The sequence below is a fragment of the Crinia signifera genome, chromosome 5 (genome assembly GCF_055691185.1).
Source record: "Crinia signifera chromosome 5, ASM5569118v1, whole genome shotgun sequence".
Taxonomy (NCBI): domain Eukaryota; kingdom Metazoa; phylum Chordata; class Amphibia; order Anura; family Myobatrachidae; genus Crinia; species Crinia signifera.
Genome location: NC_139221.1, coordinates 201122449 through 201141456, shown reverse-complemented (window position 1 = coordinate 201141456; position 19008 = coordinate 201122449). Strand labels below are relative to the sequence as shown.

At 43.2% G+C, this 19008-nt stretch overlaps 1 protein-coding gene across 1 annotated transcript in view; it reads left to right on the top strand.

The window, feature by feature from the left end:
* Positions 1–19008, top strand: part of GABBR2 (gamma-aminobutyric acid type B receptor subunit 2) — a 645054-nt gene that overhangs the window by 310663 nt on the left and 315383 nt on the right. Inside the window, exon 4 of the mRNA XM_083188433.1 lies at positions 12285–12386. Coding sequence (XP_083044559.1) covers positions 12285–12386 — 102 coding nt within the window. The remainder of the gene's footprint in view (positions 1–12284; positions 12387–19008) is intronic.

Below are 19008 nucleotides of genomic sequence, written 5' to 3'. Positions count from 1 at the left end.
TAAAAGATTTCTCTCAGATGTAGCAGTACACACCCACGCTTCTAGGTGCCACGTTCACAAACTCTATTCACAATCTCTCTATATATGGAACTACACACGCCCTTTGGGTGGAGCATGACACGCCCCCTCATTGGGGTGCTGTCTAAAATTCTACTACCAACTATAATCTTCCTGAAACTAGTTTTCAAAAGTAGGCAAGTATGATGTATAATTGACATTGACATTGACGCACTGATCCCAACGCGTAGTTTGAGAGTGGATGGCTTCAGTTTAGAAGCTCCTGGGTTGCAGGTAGGGTTGCCACCTCATCCCTTTAATCCTGGAGACATATTAATTACACAGGTTCTGTGGCTGGTTCACTTCAAGACTCAATTTCAACAGTTTTTTTTTTTAAACAGCCATCAGACTTCTTTCCAACTGTGTTTTTTTAATCAGCCACAGAACCTGTGTAATTAATATGGCTCCAGGATTAAAGGGATGAGGTGGCAACCCTAGTGGTGTCCTACACTTCCTTGTCACAGGTGAACCGTTGACCTTCCAGTGTTTTTTTTTAAGGGGCCAAAGATATGGGTGTCACATGGGGAGATATTGGGGCTGTATGAGTGATGTTTCAGGACCTCACATCGAAATTTTGCCAGCAGGTCGAGGGTCTTATTTGCCACATGTGACCTAGTGTTTTCCTGGAGCAGCACTCGCTTATCCACAGTGCAGCAGCAATTTCACCTGTGGAGATCCGAGGATTCTGACTAATGAGATCTTCCACAGCTGAAATCTTGTCAGACCATGGCAAGTCCTTGATACTTTCGCTCCCCGTCTCATAATGCTGACACCATCGGCATATGGTGCACTATGCCAGACACCTCTCCATACACCTGCGATAAATTTCTAAAGCATGGTTACCTTCTGCGCAAAGAAATTGGATAACAGCTCTTTGCACTGATCTGTAGGAATCCATCATGCATCCGACCGCGCAAATCAACTTCCCAGGAACTGTCCATCTATTGGCAAACACATAAACCATACTGCGGTTAGATACAATGCTGCTACAGCAAGTCTCCTTTTCATTTGGGCACACCTTATACATAAAAACACACACACTTCCCCACAGTGACATAAACTGGGGTGTGCTACGCTCCGGCTCATTTCCTGAGGCAAATGCTCCAATCTTGCCACAGTATGTCATAACTGCATGGGTAAAAATAGGCATACTATCACCTGGGGTAAAGACTTGGCTTGGCACATTTGCAGGCACACATGGGCCTATTTCTGCAGCTGTATTCCTACTACTCTCTGAAACGACCACTGGCGCCTTGATTCTTTTATAACCTAGTTTTCCCTAGTTACTCCCCTGTGTAACTGTCAGCAACCTTTTAGGCACTATTTTTGTCTTAAACTGCACTAAACTATATGATTATTTATACTATACACTTATAAGATCATAAACTTATGATTGACACACAAACATAAAATATAATGTTAACCAAACTATACTTAAAATCAGTTTCGATTTTGACATGTGATTCATGTTACATGTGAGTGTGACTCGCGTTACATTTCACCAGTCAAAGGGCTCTGGTACAAACTAATCAAACCTGTAGAATTCCTGATTAACTGTGAAGATGTATAAAATATTTAATCTGGTAATTATAGCAATTTCCAATAGCCGCTTGATTGTTCACTAAGCTTCACCATCTCTGATGTCCTTGATCTCACCTGGGTAACTTTTTCCATAATTTTCAACATAGAACCTACATTAAATACATCATCTGAAGTCAATGTAACATTGAAATTAAGTTAATCAGTAGCATTTAGCAGCATAATAAAAGTAAACTGTTAGTGGTTATGTAAATTTAGTTTTCAAATATTATGGCCTATATTTCATGTAATCACCCAGCCACAAGTTACAGCATGCCTGTGTGTACCTATTTTGTGGTACACCTTCTGCCACTGTCCCCAAATGCCAGCAGCATGCTAATCATGCTACAGCTTTTGGGGCACTAAACAACATTGTATTACCTTACCTGTACATGTGCAGAAACCATTGGAGAGTTAAATGAACATTAGAGTTCCACTTCTCTCTCTCTCTCTCTCTCTCTCTCTCTTGCTCGCTCTCTTTCTCCTCTCTCTCTCTCTCTCTCTCTCTCTTTCTCTCTCCCTTTTATGTTTTATATTTATATTTTATATTCCGTGGCCAGCATCTGTCGCCCCTCTCTCTGCTGAGCATTTGTCGCCCCTCCCTTTGCCCAGCATCTGCCCTCCATCTATGCCCAGTATCTACCCACTCTCTCTCTGTCCAGCATCTGTTACCTCTCTTTCTGCCCATCATCTGCACCAGCTTTCTCTGCTCAGCATTTGTCACTATTCTCTCTTCCCAGCTTCGTTACTCTCTTCTCTCTGTCCAGCATCTGTACTCTTTAATCTCTGCCCTGCATCTCCACCACTCGCTCTGCCCAGTATCTCCTTCCACTTTCTCTCTGCTCAGCATCTGTCACCAGGGGCGTAACTAGATATTCATTGGCCCCATAGCAAAAGTTTGTAAAGGCCCCCTATTTAGCGACTTATGGTGATAAATGTATGTAAAGAATATTATTTAGGCAGTAATGATGGGCCGCCTTCAGCTCTGGGCCCCATTACAGCTGCACCCCTTGCATCTATGGTAGTTATGCCCTTGTCTGTCTGTCCCAGTATCTTAACCCCCTTTCTGCCCAGAACCTGTGAATGTTGCTAATTTATAGATTGCAGGAGGCATTGGACACCCTAGCACTGGCACTGTGTAGAAGCATGGGTACTTGTTTCCTAGAACGGCCACAATCGCGGGCATTGTGTACCTTAAAGTTAAGGTACACGATGCCCGCGATGGACCCGATTTCCTTTGAAATTATTATTATTAACATGGCCCCCCGACGCGACCGACGCGATGCCCTCGATTTTGCCATAGGCTTCAATGTTAAAATATTTTTGAACATTGAAATCGGGAGCATCGAGTCGGTCTTGTGCCATTATAATGGCTCACCGTTTTTTTCTTTGCACGTTGTGCCATTATAATGGCAAAAGATGAGATGGACTTGATTAAGTCAATCTCACATAGGAAACAATGTGAAATGGGCCAATATGACCCATTTCACATTGTATATGGCCCCGTCGTCACCCCACGATTGACGCCAACCCAAAGTGTGGCTAGCGCAGCGAGCCCTCGAGGGGCGGTGGTGCGCGTCCTCCGACCTTTTCATACCCCTACTATCCACGTCGGCGTGGTGTTGAGAATATAAAGTGTGGCGAGCGCAGCGCGCCACCGAGCCCGAAGCGTGGCGAGCGGACGCGTATACCTGTGAAGATATACGCGTCCCCTTGCGGGGCTCGCTGCGCTCGCCACGCTTCGGGCTCGGTGGCTCGCTGCGCTTGCCACACTTTATATTCTCAACTCCACGCTGACGTGGATAGTAGGGGTATGAAAAGGTCGGAGGACGCGCACCGCCGCCCCTCGCGGGCTCGCTGCACTCGCCACGTTTCGGGTTGGCATCAATTGTGGAGTGGCGGCGTTGAGGGGGTAAAATTGGGGGTCTGGGGAATATTTTACATTGAATCCAATGTAAAATAGGGTCCCAGGGACCCTATTCACATTTGATTCAATGTAAAAATTGGGTCGATCGCGTCGGTCGCATCGCATACGCGATTTTTCCGACACGACCACCCCGATGCAAATCGGTGTGGCCGTGCTAGGAAACAAATACCGAAGCATGTTAGAATCAGGCCCTGTAAGTGCAATTACTACAGCACTTTGCTGTACTAACTACTGATAATGGCTCCCTGTACCTCCTCCTCTGTCTTATTGAAAGCTGTCATTTTTAAAATGTAGCCCTCTGTGTACTATATATGTAATTGTCTTTCAATACTCACCTGCCGACATTCTTTATCTAAGAAGATGTTAGAAAAGAATAACTGCTGGCAAGACAATAATCAAAATAAATGAATAATAAAATGCAAAAAAAAAGTTTGAAATACCTAATCTTATCAAAGGACAAGTAAGGACACACTTAACACAATACTGTATACTTTACAGAAAATACTGTATACATTTTCTTACCATGCAGCTTAATTCACCTCCTTATGCTTACTGCTCTAAACTATACATATTAAGATATTTTAGTCTATCCTGGTACGTTTTGTGATGTAGGCCATGCACCATTTTAGTTGCCCTTCTTTGTACAGTCTCCACTGGTGGATTCAGGGGGGGGGGGGGCACCCGGGCACGTGCCCCCCCCCCCCCCCCCCCCTGTTGTCATTTCAGACTTTTTTTTCTGCTGCCCGCTCCCCCCGCTGTGCCCGCTCCCCCGCTGTGGCCGCTCCCCCGCTGTGCCCGGCCGGGAGAGAGATGTGCTACTGTATAAAATTCACTTCTCCTGCTGGACCGCTAGCCAATGGGCGCTTGCGGTCCAGCAGCCAATCAACTGGCGGCTGCTGGACCGCGAGCGCCTATTGGCTAGCGGTCCAGCGGGAAATATGAATTTTACATAGGATAGGAGCACATTTCTCTCCTGGCCGGGCACACTGTGGAGCGGGGGAGCGGGCACAGCGGGGGAGCGGGCACAGCGGGGGAGCGGGCGAGCGGGGAGACGCGGGCGAGCGGAGCGGGGCGGGGTGGGGGGGAGGGATGGCTGGCTGTCAGCACAGGCGGGGGGGTGCACACACAACCCTCCCACCCTACTGCACCCACCCTGCTGCAAGCACCCTCCCACCCTGCTGCACCCAAGCAGATTCAGTTGAGCATGAAGCCCCTTGGCATCGAGCATGAAGCCCCTTGGCATCGAGCATGAAGCCCCTTGGCATCGAGCATGAAGGTAAGTGGTACTTATGTGTCAAATGTGTAATGGGCATTATGGTGTGTTATATAGTATGTAATGGGCATTACGGTGTGTTATATAGTATGTCATGTAAACCAAACTACACCAACATACATATCTTCTCTTATCTCAAAATATCATCCAACTCCTCCCAAGATCTGCGTCTCTCATCCACACTCATTACCTGCTCCCATTCCCGACTGCAGGACTTTCTTCGGGCTGCACCCACTCTGTGGAATGCCCTCCCAAGCACAATAAGACTCTCCTCCAGTCTCCAAACCTATAAGCGTTCCCTGAAGACTCATCTCTTCAGGCAAGCTTATCAAATTCCAGAACCAGTCATAGAACCTTGCGTTCTGGTGGAATCGATGCAATAAAGAATACAGTATCTATCCTTATGTATCAATGCCTATTTCCCTATAGATTGTAAGCTTGCGAGCAGGGCCCTCCTACATTTTGACTGTCTGTAAATACCCTGTTTTGTTGTATCACTGTCTGCTATTGTAAAGCGCAACGGAATATGCTGCGCTATATAAGAAACTGTTAATAAATAAAATAAATAAATGTGCATTACGGTGTGTTATATAGTATGTGACGGGCAGTACGGTGTGTTATATAGTATGTAATGGGCATTACGGTGTGTTATATAGTATCTCATGGGCATTGCGGAGTGTTATATAGTATGTAATGGGCATTGCGGAGTGTTATATAGTATGTAATGGGAATTGCGGTGTGTTATATTGTATGTGACGGGCATTACGGTGTGTTATATAGTATGTAATGGGCATTACGGTGTGTTATATAGTATGTGACGGGCATTACGGTGTTTTATATAGTATGTAATGGGCATTATGGTGTTATATAGTATGTAATGGGCATTACGGTGTGTTATATAGTATGTAATGGGAATTGCGGTGTGTTATATTGTATGTGACGGGCATTACGGTGTGTTATATAGTATGTAATGGGCATTACGGTGTGTTATATAGTATGTAATGGGCATTACAGTGTGTTATATAGTATGTTATGGGGATTACGGTGTTATATAGTATGTAATGGACATCATTTGTGGGCTTATGTGTAATTGGAATTACAAAGTTCACTAAAATGTGCAATGGGCATTACGGTGTGTGGTATAATGTTGGTCCATGCCCACTTTTAACTGAGCAGGAGCCTCACCTACTACAAATTGAGAGGGAGGGGGGGCGCGAAACATGCCCTTGCTCCGGGCACCGTGGCACCTAGCTACACCACTGCCGCCGCCTTATAGGAGACAGACACTAGAGGTACTGCTATACCTCTAGTGTTTGTCAAAACAGAAGAGTGTGGCCAGCGCTACCCGGAAGTGTGGATTTGGGTAGCGCTGGCGCGCTATTTAAATGGAACCCTTCACAAGCATGCACCCTGGCTCCCCCCTGGCAAAAAAAATATATCAATCCCATGGCATGGCAACAAGAATAAAACCCCTGGCAAGAAGCATGTAACCCCTGGCAAAAAGTGATACTCCTCTGACAATAAGTATGTAGGTAAGCAGCAATTAAATGGTATAATATGTAATAGGCATTATTATGTTTAATGGGTATTTTGGTATTGGCATTATGTTTAATGGGCATCACAACGTATGGCATTGTGTTTTATGGGCATTACTTTGTTGGCATTATGTGTAATGGCCATTACAGTGTGTGACATTATATTTAATTGGTATTACAGTGTGTGACATTATGTGTAATGGGCATTACTGTGTACATTTTTGGCTCGCCGACGGCACGCAATGTCCCTATTTATACATCATTATCTATACTATAGCTTAATCCATGTGGCGTTATCTGAATTTTGGCTTAATCCATGTGACATTATGGAAATTTTGTCTCATTCTTTTTGGCATCATGTGTAAGCGGCAAGTATAATAGGGTCCACTATTTTGTTCCATAATGTGTAAAAGTGGTATATGGTGTGGTACACTACACTCAAGGACACGCCCCCTTTGGAATGACCACGCCTCCAGAACTGAACACAATACTCTAGGGACGGGATGTATTAATATACATCGCCGCCCTTCGCCTAACAGCCGCCGCGATGCTGCCGCATATGTACTAACATATGCGGCTAGCATCGGGTTGCGTTGACGGAGACCCCCGCGATACCTGTGATGTGGTGTGTGGGGGTCTCCGTCACCTCCCGGCGGCTGCCAGCGTCCCCCTGCGTCTCCTCCTCCCCCCTGAAGCCGGATGTCCTGCCGGCTGTGACACCTGGGGGAGGAGGAGATCAAAGGAGGACGGGAGGGGGGGGGGCGCAGACGGCGGGCGGCGTAAGAAGCCCATAGGCTTCTATAGGGTATCGCCTACCCTACCCTACAATGATACCCTACAATGCGTTGACGGGGCGGCGGGGTTTTAATACATAGGGAAATGCGGTAAAACGGGTGTTAGTACATCCCGCCCTAGATGAGGTCGTACCAATAACCTATACAGTGGCATTATTACTTCTTTCTTTCTACTGCTGATACCTCTCCCTATGCAACCAAGCTTTAGAAATAGGCGAAGAAGGGTGTAAGAGTAAAAAATTATGTTTATTGGATAAGTGCGCAATTAACAGGTATAACTGCAGCCTTTTGTCTCACCAAGAAGAAGGGTCTAAGCCTAGTACAATAGTGTGATGTTCACACCAATGCAATTATTGTAAAACAAATAAACATACTTAGCATATGCAATACTTAAACATTGCAAATGCAGGAGGGGGTGCATACCACCCTCTGCTTGCATTTGCGATTGCACTAAATTGCGATTTGATCACATTTTTAATAGCAACAGCGTAACCATCGATGACCCGGCTTGAGAGGCCAAGGAAACTGCATCTCATGGCACAGTCCTTGGCCTTGTTACTCCTGGAAAATGAGGGTGACACGAAACCCCAGGCCGCCTCTGCCCCGCCCCTCTCCTCGAGCACCGGCAATGCGATTGCAGGACCTGTTCTGCACATGTGGAATGATCCAAGATAAAATAGGCCCATAGTCATATCATGGAGCATATAACTTGCAGGTCCTCAAACCCTGGTATAAAGCCCCTCCCACTGATTCTTTCACCATTAGGCTATATACACATTAGAACGATGAAATGCTATAAGATATTGTATACAATTGAATTTGTTCTATCTGGCATGTGGATATATAGGGTGGGTAAAAGTGCTTAAATTACTCAAATGTAGTGGAGATATGTAACTTTAATCAGTGTAAAGTACTGTAGCTGCTGAGTAAAGGGTTGTCCAGAACCCTGCAGGTATAGCAGTAACAGTAGAGGATACTAAGCACTCATCTTTAGGTGGGGTACAGGTTTATGGTGGAGTGTGAAGGATAGGTAAGATAAGACAAAACACTGTTTTGAAAACAATATGGGTGGAATTTACTAAGATGTGTATTCTACTTCACATGTGATGTTGCTATGGGCAACCAATCAGAAATTACTTCTTATTTATTTAGTAGTAGACAGGATCTGATTGGTTGCCCATAGCAACATCACATGTGCAGTAGAATACACATCTTAGAAAATTTCCCCCTATCTGTTTTACTTATTCTAATGAGTGATAGCTGTAGTACCCCTAACTGATCTGCAGCTTACCCCCAGGAGTACAAGTACCCCAGGATGGGAACCACTTCTGCACAATATTGCATAATGTGTAGGCATACCTCCCAACTTTGGGAACATGCCCGGAGGGACACCCACACCTACGTAATGTGCCTGAAATTTTGGGGCATGGCTTATCGGCAAGGGGGCATGACCTGCAAATTGTGTCACTCCCATGAGGCCACACCCTAATTTTTGCCACTCTGGAAGCATGTCCAGCACTGCATGAGCTGCTGGCCATGAACCCCCAGCCCCTCTGTGGGAATAGATGCTATGCATCTGCGCACAGCGTCTACCCACAGTTGCTCTGCTGAGCAAAGCCGACTGTCCTCTCAAAATGGGACACTGCCGGCATTGGGAGGGACACGGGACTATCACAAAAAAATGGGTATGGGCCCTTAGTCTGGCTGCTGAGAATGGAATTATTACTGTTAATATTCAGAATCATTAAAATAGATTAGCACGTGATTTGTATTTAAGGAGAAAAACCTCAAATCTTTTACTGTTTTTCTTTGAAGCAGTTTACAGAAGTGTAGTGTTTACAATGGATTTTCACCATGAGCAGAAAGCAGCAGTCACCTCTGCCCTATGCTCCTTCTTTCCTGCTCCAACTCTACCCTCTCATAATCCCCTATAGCTTGTTTTATCTTTTCCCCCGGTTTCTGCTCACAGTGGCATTAAGGGGTGATTTAGTGATTAGAGAGGAAATACAGCATTATTAAGTGAGCGGAATTACAATAGCTTATTTGTAGTGAAGGTAGTTTTATTTTTTCTGTCTTCTCTGCATTTATGCAAATTTAATTTACAATAATTTTAGTTGTATTTATATTCATTTGTATTTTACTTGGTAAATGAGAATATATTATTTATTGAGAACTATGGAGTTTATTCTAGTTTGATCGCTCCCTTGCGCGTTCGCACAGGGGAGCAATGTTTAGCGACTGCGCATGTGGATAAACATTTATGCACATGTGCAGCCGCATTGTACGAGCGGTCATGGCAAATTGCTTATTCACCAGCCGATTTCACACAGCAGTGCAGGTGGGGGGCATGGGACGATGGGCCATGGTCGCTCCCATGGGAATGCCCAGTGTTTCATGGGCATTCTCATGACAATGCTGGGCATTCCCATGGAAATTCGCACAATTTCAACCCTGCATGCAAGACTGAGAATGGATGTTTATGCTAAACATCCATTCATATGCATGTGGGGAAATCGCCATGCGAGGGGGTGGGGGGGGGGTGAACGGACCGGTGTTTAGATGACCAAAATACCCACACACAGTCTATAAAAGGATGCTGATGAGGAGGTTGATGCTGATAGGTTGCTATAGGCAATTTCTCTACTCGCCCACTTCTCCATGCTTTTCTGATTGATATAGCACCTACTGTAATTAATATATTGTGTATTATTTGTGTAAAATGTCTCCTGGTGTTAACTATTTTACCTAGCATCACCCTAGCTCAGAGGTTCCCAAACTTTTTTGAATCACGGCACCCTAGAGTATCAGAATATTTTTCAGGGCACCCCTAGGCCAAAAGTTTGTTACCAAGAATAAAAAGAAAAAAAAAAATAATGAAAAGTTGAGCTTAAATGTCATCCTTAGGTCCAGTTATGAGGTGAGGAACACGATTCACTTCTGTTTCCCCACATATTTTATATTCATTGGCCATAAATAATTGGAATTGGTTCAAGATCACCAACCTGAGGCACCCCTGCAAGTGCTCTGAGGCACCCCAGGGAGCCTAGGCACACAGTTTGGGAACCACTGCCCTAGCTCATAAAAATATTGGCAGAAAGGAAAAGTGAATAACTTCTGCAAGCTGAGCAAAATGTGTCTTATTTTGGGTGCATTTTATGGGTATATTTCTGATGTAAAGGGGTTGCAAAGTTGAATGCATGGGACTTTTTATGCATTTGTCAGAGTGCAGAATTGTATGCATCCCTGCAATCAAACTGCTCTTTTCCACTTGGTCTCATAGCCATTATAATTATTATTGTGCTTTGATGATTTATTTCTCAGCTCTAAAAAATTTGAAAAAAGTGCCCACTCCCCCGCTCTCGACACCACTGAGTGTACTTATCCTCCCCCTGTCCCCCCAACCCTAGCCCTTCCATCCTGCAGCCTAATCCTCCCACCGCAACCTTAGCCTAACCTACCCTGCTAGTGCCCAAACCTAACCCCCATACTCCCCCTGCCTAATCCCATCCTTCCCTTCTAAGTGCTTAACCCTAACCCTCCCTCCCTGTAGATTAACCATCCCCTAAGCCTAACTCCCCCCACTATTATCTAACTAGTAAACCTAACCCCCCTTTCCTTGCTCCATGCAAACAATGGCTTCATACTTATCTTTGCCATCCCAACAATCAAGATTCATGCACCGGGATCCTAATTGATGATGATTTGACACCGGTCTCCCAGTGGTAGTGGGGATGCTGGCATGGGTATAATGAACTGACTGCATCAGTTGTGGTACAGTCCTAATGTGGGATGGGATGAACTGTACTCTGCTTGTTTCTCTCGCACTACTGGGACTCTGCTGCACCATTGATGATACACACTGTGGCAGGTACTTAGTGGCCCTGCTCTTTTTATATACAAGATAAAATAACAAAGAGTGTTAGGTATCATTGTACGTCTTGCAGGAGTGCTGAAAAAATTAGATTATTATCAAGTTAAATGTCATACTTTATTTGAGTGTTTCTCAAATTGTGGGTCCTGATCCCAAAGTGGGTCCCAACCATCTTACAACTCCATGTTGCTGACCAACCGGCTAATAATCTCTCAGTCAGCGATTCATGGAGTCTGGCATCATTTAGTGCCTCCAATGCTTCCATGCATGTGTGGATTAAGACCATGCGTTTCCTGACCATTCTACGGTAACTTGTTGGGGTCATGTAAAAGATTTTGTTGTTTGATTGGGTCCCAGAGCAAAATAGTTTGAGGACCCCTGCAACTAACTTTTTTAATGACACAGTTATTTTAGACCAAAGTGACTTAACTCTACCGTATTTTCCTGCCTGGTCAGATAATGGGCTGGGCTGATTGAGTATAATTTATCTACTGCTTCATTCAGACAATTGGGATGTGTAAATCCATTATTATGGCACTATACAATTTGTGAAGGTACTTTGCTTCACAATAGTCAATAAGTTATGTTTCTAGTTAATTTGCAAGTTGGTATTGCTAGACATCTGCTGTATTACCTTGATGATTTTATCCTTCATTCTGGTCAGTAAAACACTAGTATTACTTATACCATTATTACTATTTCTACTGCACATCTATCATGTGTATGGAAGAATTACAGCCTGATCTCATTACGCTTTAAATAGTACTTTAAAAGTCATTAAAATGGTAATGTCCTTATAAAGCCAGCTTTGCCTACCATATTCAGTATGACCTCCTTAGAATCCTGTTACACAATGCTTGATTATTATGACCATGTGCCAGAAGATTAATTAAAGGCCACCTATGATTTTTTAACGATTAGTGACACTGTGCATACATTTCATAATTACCATTAATAAATTGCTTTCATAAATTTTAACAGGTTGCTGGATGTACTGTAGATCTGGCAAAATGTAAAAATCAATCATATGTGTTACAGTTATTTCTCAACGCTTCATTTTATTATGCTAAATAGTCTGCTGCTATGATGATGCTATCAATGAATTGTTTTAGAGTCCTGTAAAAAGAAAATGGAACCATTAATCATACTGTATCTATGTACTTTATCAAGATAATACTATGCAGTCCATCTGCTCTCAACTAGCAGTCACCACTTTTTCCATTTAGCCTCTCTTTTTATTTCCTGGCAGGTGAGAAATGACTTAACCGGTGAACTGGAAGACTCCTATATCCAAATAGCCGACACTGAAAGTTTCTCCAATGATCCATGCATCAGTGTGAAAAAGCTTAAGGTACAGTATTCACACAACATTTAAAGGTAGAGAATATTTTGAAAGGAAACTGGGCAAATTTATTTGTATTTTGTACTAAGGTCATAAATTTTTTTTTATTTTATAAAAATGATCGCCACCATCAAATGATTTCTCTAGCGCTCGCAGACCTAATACACCTTCCTGGTGTTTTAGATCTGCGGCATTTATGTACGGGAAGAGGGCGGGCTGCTGACATCTGCTGACATTCCCCGCACCCGCATCATGGCCACATTAGCATGGGAATGACCAGTGTTTTCATGGGGATGCCCATGAAACACTAGGTGTTCCCATGGGCTGCTAGGTACAAACGGGCCAGCAAATAAGCAATTTGCAACGCCCGCTTGCACAAAGCAGCTGCACATGCGCAGTTGCCCAACATCACTCCCCTGTGCAAATGCGTAGGGGAGCATGGCAATTAGAATGAGGGCCTTAAGGCATATTTTATTGATTGGCTGGTTTCTCATGAAGGTAAGATACTGGAGCACTTTATGCTATTTCCTTTTGTAGGCTATACAGATTAGATCCAACCCAGCATACTGTACGATAAAGCTAGGCAAATTATTATTATTGTTCTTTATTAATATGGCACCACATAAATGAATAATCAGAATCAGCTTTATTGGCCAGGTATACGTGCGTATTTTGGTTTTTGGTTTTCTGTGCAGCAGCCAGGAGGGTAACAAGTAAACAGTATACAGTATAAACAATAAACAATATAAACAGGTGGGGGAACAAGTACATAAGTAAAACAGGAAACAGTGACTTACAGTTGAATAGAGGACAAGTACAGGGTACATGGACATAGCTGCATCAGCAGACAACACTGACATACTGTTAGGGCTGTTTCACACAGTACGGTTCCTGCCGCACGGTGAAATCCCGTACGGTCAGGGAGCCGCGCCGCACTCAGAATTTTATAATGGCAGGGATGGCCACAGCCCGGCAGCCGTCCCTTCCAGTGGGGGGATCCGGCTGCAGCCGTGCGGCCGGGCCGTGGCCGTCCCGTGTGAATGGACACAATAGTGTCCATTCACAACTGCTGAGTGCGGCACGGCTCCCTGGCCGTACGGGATTTCACCGTGCGGCAGGAACCGTACTGTGTGAAACAGCCCTAAGTATCAGTATAGGTTGAGTATCCCTTATCCGAAATGCTCGGGACCACGAGCATTCTGGATAAGGGATTTTTCCAGATTTTGGAATATTTTTTTTAAAACATACTTACCTGTCCCCTGGTGGTTCCCCTGATGGTCCCTCGGCATCCACTTTGTCTTCTGTCGTCCACGGCAGGCCTCCAGCACTGTCTCTTGCATCTCCAGCGGTCCCAGGAGTGCATTGCGCGAGTTCCTAGGTGCGCCGGTGACGTTACCGGCACACGCACACACTTGCGCAATGCACTCCTGGGACCGCTGGAGACGACGGAGAGGATGCTGAGGGCCTGCCGTGAATGCCGAGGGACTTGGTAAGTATAAAAATCCGTAAACCACAGTGTGGCAAATACATTTTATTGTACAATGTACTTTGTACAGGTTGAGTATCCCTTATCCAAATTATTCTGAAATCATACATTCCAGAAAGTGAAAAAAAATTCTTGCTAAAAGCACTACTGAGGGCATCTGTAACAGCACTACTGAGGACATGATATGTAACTGGCACTAAGTATATATGTGTTAGAAAATGAATGCTTGGCAACTATAGCGACATACATTAACAATTAACAATAATGTTTGAAAATATTTAATATAAAAAGTTGTTAAATCTATTCACTAGAACAATTTACAAAATATGGACCATTAGAACTTCACAATACCCTGACAATTAGGGGTCTATCCATTTAGGTGGGAATCTTCAAGTGCGGGTTATGGGGACCTACACACAATGGAATTCTCAAAAACGTTTTGACCTATTTTTGATCAAAACACATCCCTTGTAGTTCAAATGGCACCGTGTTTCTTTTGGCATGCGATGTGTGCTCTGTGTAGTTCATATCGCAAAAAAGTATGTGCAGGCAGTACTTGTACTAATCACGAGCTGTTTTAGGGTTTTGCATACGATTTGAACAAGATGCTATGCTATCTAGTACTAAACGCATATAGCACAAAATATACCATGTGTGGGCACCTTTAGTTTCATAAAACTCACAGACTTTGAATGAATGCACACAACAGACATTCCTTAAACCAAATAAAAATTCCTATTTGCAGTACTTGCAGCAGGGGTGTGGGAATTTTGTATAATATGAGATGTGGGATAAATGTACGAAATAGTGAAGGGACCTTTCTGGACCCCAGAAAAGTGACAATTTCATTAGCAGAATCAAATAGAAAGATGTTAGTGGGCAAAAGGAAAATACTAGATGCTTTTAAAAGATGTCAAATGGCTCATTTCTGCTTTTTATTTTAAAAAGTAAAAGTATGTACAAAGCTTACAAATATTGTTTAATTACAAATAAATTAAATAAACAAAAAACTTGTAAATTTCGGGGTAACTTGCACCAATTAAAGCAATCATTCTTGGCTGAAATAAATACTTTCCTTAAATGTGGGCTGCATAGTCTAATGAAAAAGGGATTTTGGGGTAATTTAAGGCCATTTATATTTTTAACCCCAGAAATGACATACTATAATTATTGGCCCAAATAAGCTAATTGAAAACCTCAACATGCCTAATTAGTTATTAGGGGGAATGTCATACAAATGTAGAATTTGATGGCAGACAGGAACTATTTGGCCCATCTAGTCAGACCCTTTATAACCATATTGTTACCTCAAACCCTATTTGATCCTTATTACTTTATAAGGATATCCTTATGTCTATGTCCTGTATGTTTACATTTCTCTATGGTTTTAGCCTCTACCACCTCTGATGGGAGGCTATTCCACTTGTCCACTATCCTTTCTGTGAAGTAAGTTTTCCTGAAATTTCCCATGAACCTACTGCATGCACCTTCCTCCGGTTTCAGTGCATGACCTCGTGTTCTAATTCTTCTCTTCATTTTAAGATTTTTTTCCCTCCTGCACCCTGTTAATACCTTTGATATATTTAAAAAGTTTTTGTCATATCCCTTCTTTCCCTTTTCTGCTCCAAACTATACATATTTAGATTTCTTGGAAAAGTTTTGTGATGTATACCATGTACTATTTTAGTTTCCCTTCTTTGTACCATCTCTAATGTATTTATATCCTTCTGGATATATGGCCTCCATAACAGGACACAGTACTCTAGCTGAGGTCATACTGTACCAATGACCTATACTGTTGTATTATTGTGTCTTACTTTCTACTGCAGATTCCTCTCTATATGCAACCAAGCATCTGACTTGCCTTCCTCATTGCTTTGTTACATTGCTTACCTGCCTTTAAGTTCCCTGAATAAGTGACTCCTAGATCCCTTTCCCCCTTGGTCGTTTCCAATATAGTGCCATTAAATCCTACAGTATATTTAGCATTTGGATCTTTGAGACCCAAGTGCACGATTTTGCATTTTTGGCATTAAACTGTAATTATCATGATCTTGGCCATGTCCAAAGGCTACTGAAGCAAGTCCGAACATTATTACATTAGAATAAACATTTCCCTGCTATATCTCACCACCAGGAGGTACTGTAACAGACAAAAAATATGAGTTTACTCTGACTGCTTTAATGCAAGTTTATAATTGGATTGAAAATGAGGTTCATGAAAAAGTTGACAAGTACTCACATACCAGATGGACAAATAGAATACAATTATCTGCTAAAATATGGCTATTTAGTTGCTGGTCAGGTGTATGGACTGCTCAGTTCATATATAAATAGCACAATAGTGTCATATAAAATATAAATGATAAGACAAAGAATATGTTCTGTATACTGCATACCAAACATTGTGGCAGATGTATTTAGCCTTAACAAGAGATAAATGCAAAGGTGATAAAGAGAGATAAACGTCCAGCCAATCACCTCATAACTACCATGTTACAGGCTGTGTTTGGAAAAAAGTCAGTAAGGATCTGATTGGCTGGATGTTTATCTATCTTTATCATCCTTGCATTTATCTCTTGTTAAGGCTTAATACATCTGCCCCATTATGCCTGATGATTCAAGTTCAGACAGAAACTGCAGCTTACTTGGAACTTCCAAGTTGGGAGGGGCAGTGATGTCAACATATGGCTATGCAGCAGGAGGTGCATGGTATAAGTAGATGCCTCCTTGCTGCATGTGTGATCTTCTGCATGGTGCAAGGATACGTCCCTGAGGCCAGGAAATATCTGTCGGAGGATGGAGACCCTGGCCTCAGCACTGCCATACAATGGAGGTGACGCACCTCCATTTTGGGAAATGAAGACCATTTCTGCTCAATCCCTACCCCCAAAAGGTTGCAGACTGTCATCTTCAGCTTTACTACAGCCGACGATGCAGGAGAAATACTGCTCATGCGCAGTACTGGTCCTGCACACGCACAATGTACCAAAAGCTAGTATATTGAGATATTCTCCTTACAACAAGCTAAAATCAGGCACACTGTAAAAAAATTTTTGGCTCTTGATCTTTTCCTCTTGCGGATCCACACCAATTCATTGATCTCATAATGAAAGAAATTATTGTCCAATTGTGTGTTATCACAACCAACACTATTTTAATTAAATACAAATAGAAACATTCAACACAGAATACCACTAATAACGGTAATATAAATAGGGCTTATAATGACATGATAACCGTTGTCAAGTGTTAGGCTAGATTCAGTCGTATGGAGATTTCAAATAATACCAGCAAAGAATAGAATCAAAGCCGAAAAGAGTGCTACAGTATTTAGAGTACATAACAATATGTTCAACAATGGTGCAAGAATAATAAAATAACATTACATACTGTATATTGTATATGCGTAAGACCTCTATAGAATAGAATAGAATTCCTTTATTCGTCTCACAATGGAGAAATTTTCAATCGTTACAGCAAGGTTCAAGTACAGATAAGAGTAATAGCATAATAATAAGAACACACATAATAAGATAATATCCAAACAATATAACTCAATAATCTAGGAACATGTAGGTCTTCTTCAGACCATGACAGTTGTTCTAATTGCAGCCGGAAGGAAAGATCTGCGATATCTCTCCGTTGAGCATCGAGGATGAAGCAACCTATCACTGAAAGTAGGGTGGCCAATCCAGGGATCGGGAACGGCGGGATCCCGGGATTTGGCCCCCAAAACGCCGGGATTTCAATCCCGGGATTGGAGTTTCCAATCCCGGGATTTCGGGATTAGATTGCGCATGTGCAGTCTAATGCCGGGCAGCGTCTGAGCGGGTGCTCAGCAGCTGCCCGGCTTCTCCCATCCCGGGCAGCGCGGCTCTGCGCAGCGTGCCGACGTCAGAGGTCACGCTGCGCAGGCCGCATAGGATTTCTCCATGTTGTCTGTGAGCTGTGACTGACCCCGGGCACGAACACCCGCCCAGCCACAGACCAGACCGCCGGCGCCCACCCGCCCAGCAGCAGACCAGCCCGCTCCCCATCATCAACACAGCTCGTCCTCCCACCCGGCTCCATCTCCTCTGCTCGCCCACCCACCCGGCCGCACCACGCAGTAAGTACATATGCGGGGCGCCGAGGCATTTTTTTTTATATTAGGGAAGCCAATCCCGGGATCCCGGGAATCCCGGGATTGGGCATTTTTCAATCCCGAATTCCGGGATTGAAAAAATGCCCCGGTATTGGCTTCCCTAACTGAAAGTGCTACACAGATCCGTCAAAATGTTTTTGAGCGGATATGAAGCATTATCCAATAATGATGTCATCTTGCTGATCATTCTCCTCTCACCCACAATCTCTACAGAATCCAAAGGCATTCCTAGGACAGAAATGGCCTTCCTTACCAGTCTGTTTAGTCTCTTATTGTCGGCTGTTGAAACACTACTGCCTCAACAGACCACTCCGTATAATATGGCCGATGCCACTACACAGTTGTAGAAGGTCTCTAGAAGGATAACTGAGCTCAACCAAAGTATATTCGTACCATTAGTTAAATTAAGGGATGTACTCTGCACATCTTGAAAATAGGGTCTACACATGTGCACAAAACCAGTAATGCTTTTAAAGGAGGAGATTTATGCTTGGCTTTGCTACCAAATTGTGCATGCTCCCTACAGTTTGGGATCAGAAAGCACATTTAACACAAGGCTTGATCTATAATATTAAATCGCAAGGGACTAATGTCATAAAATATGAGCAGTGTTTTAATGACTTACATCTATGCTCAGGGAAACAGCTATTTCTCAGTGGTTGCAACAATTTTTTGGTTGGCAATATCCATGAACTAAGGAAATAATTTCCAGTTTATTGGTGGGCTGAAATAACATCAATATATGGTAGGATTAGCACTTGGACATTTGACCCCATACCACCATCTAGTAGAAAGCAGAATCTCCTTCATCATACAGTGGGAAGTGACATGATGAGGTATATATACTAAAAGTTGAGTTTGGTTCCCTTTAAACCAGAATAGAACCAACATCCCCACAAAATTAACTACAGTGTTTTTATTCCACACAGTACACATATACATGAAACACACACACATCACACCAACCCTTTCTCCTCATCAGGAAACCATTACAGAGA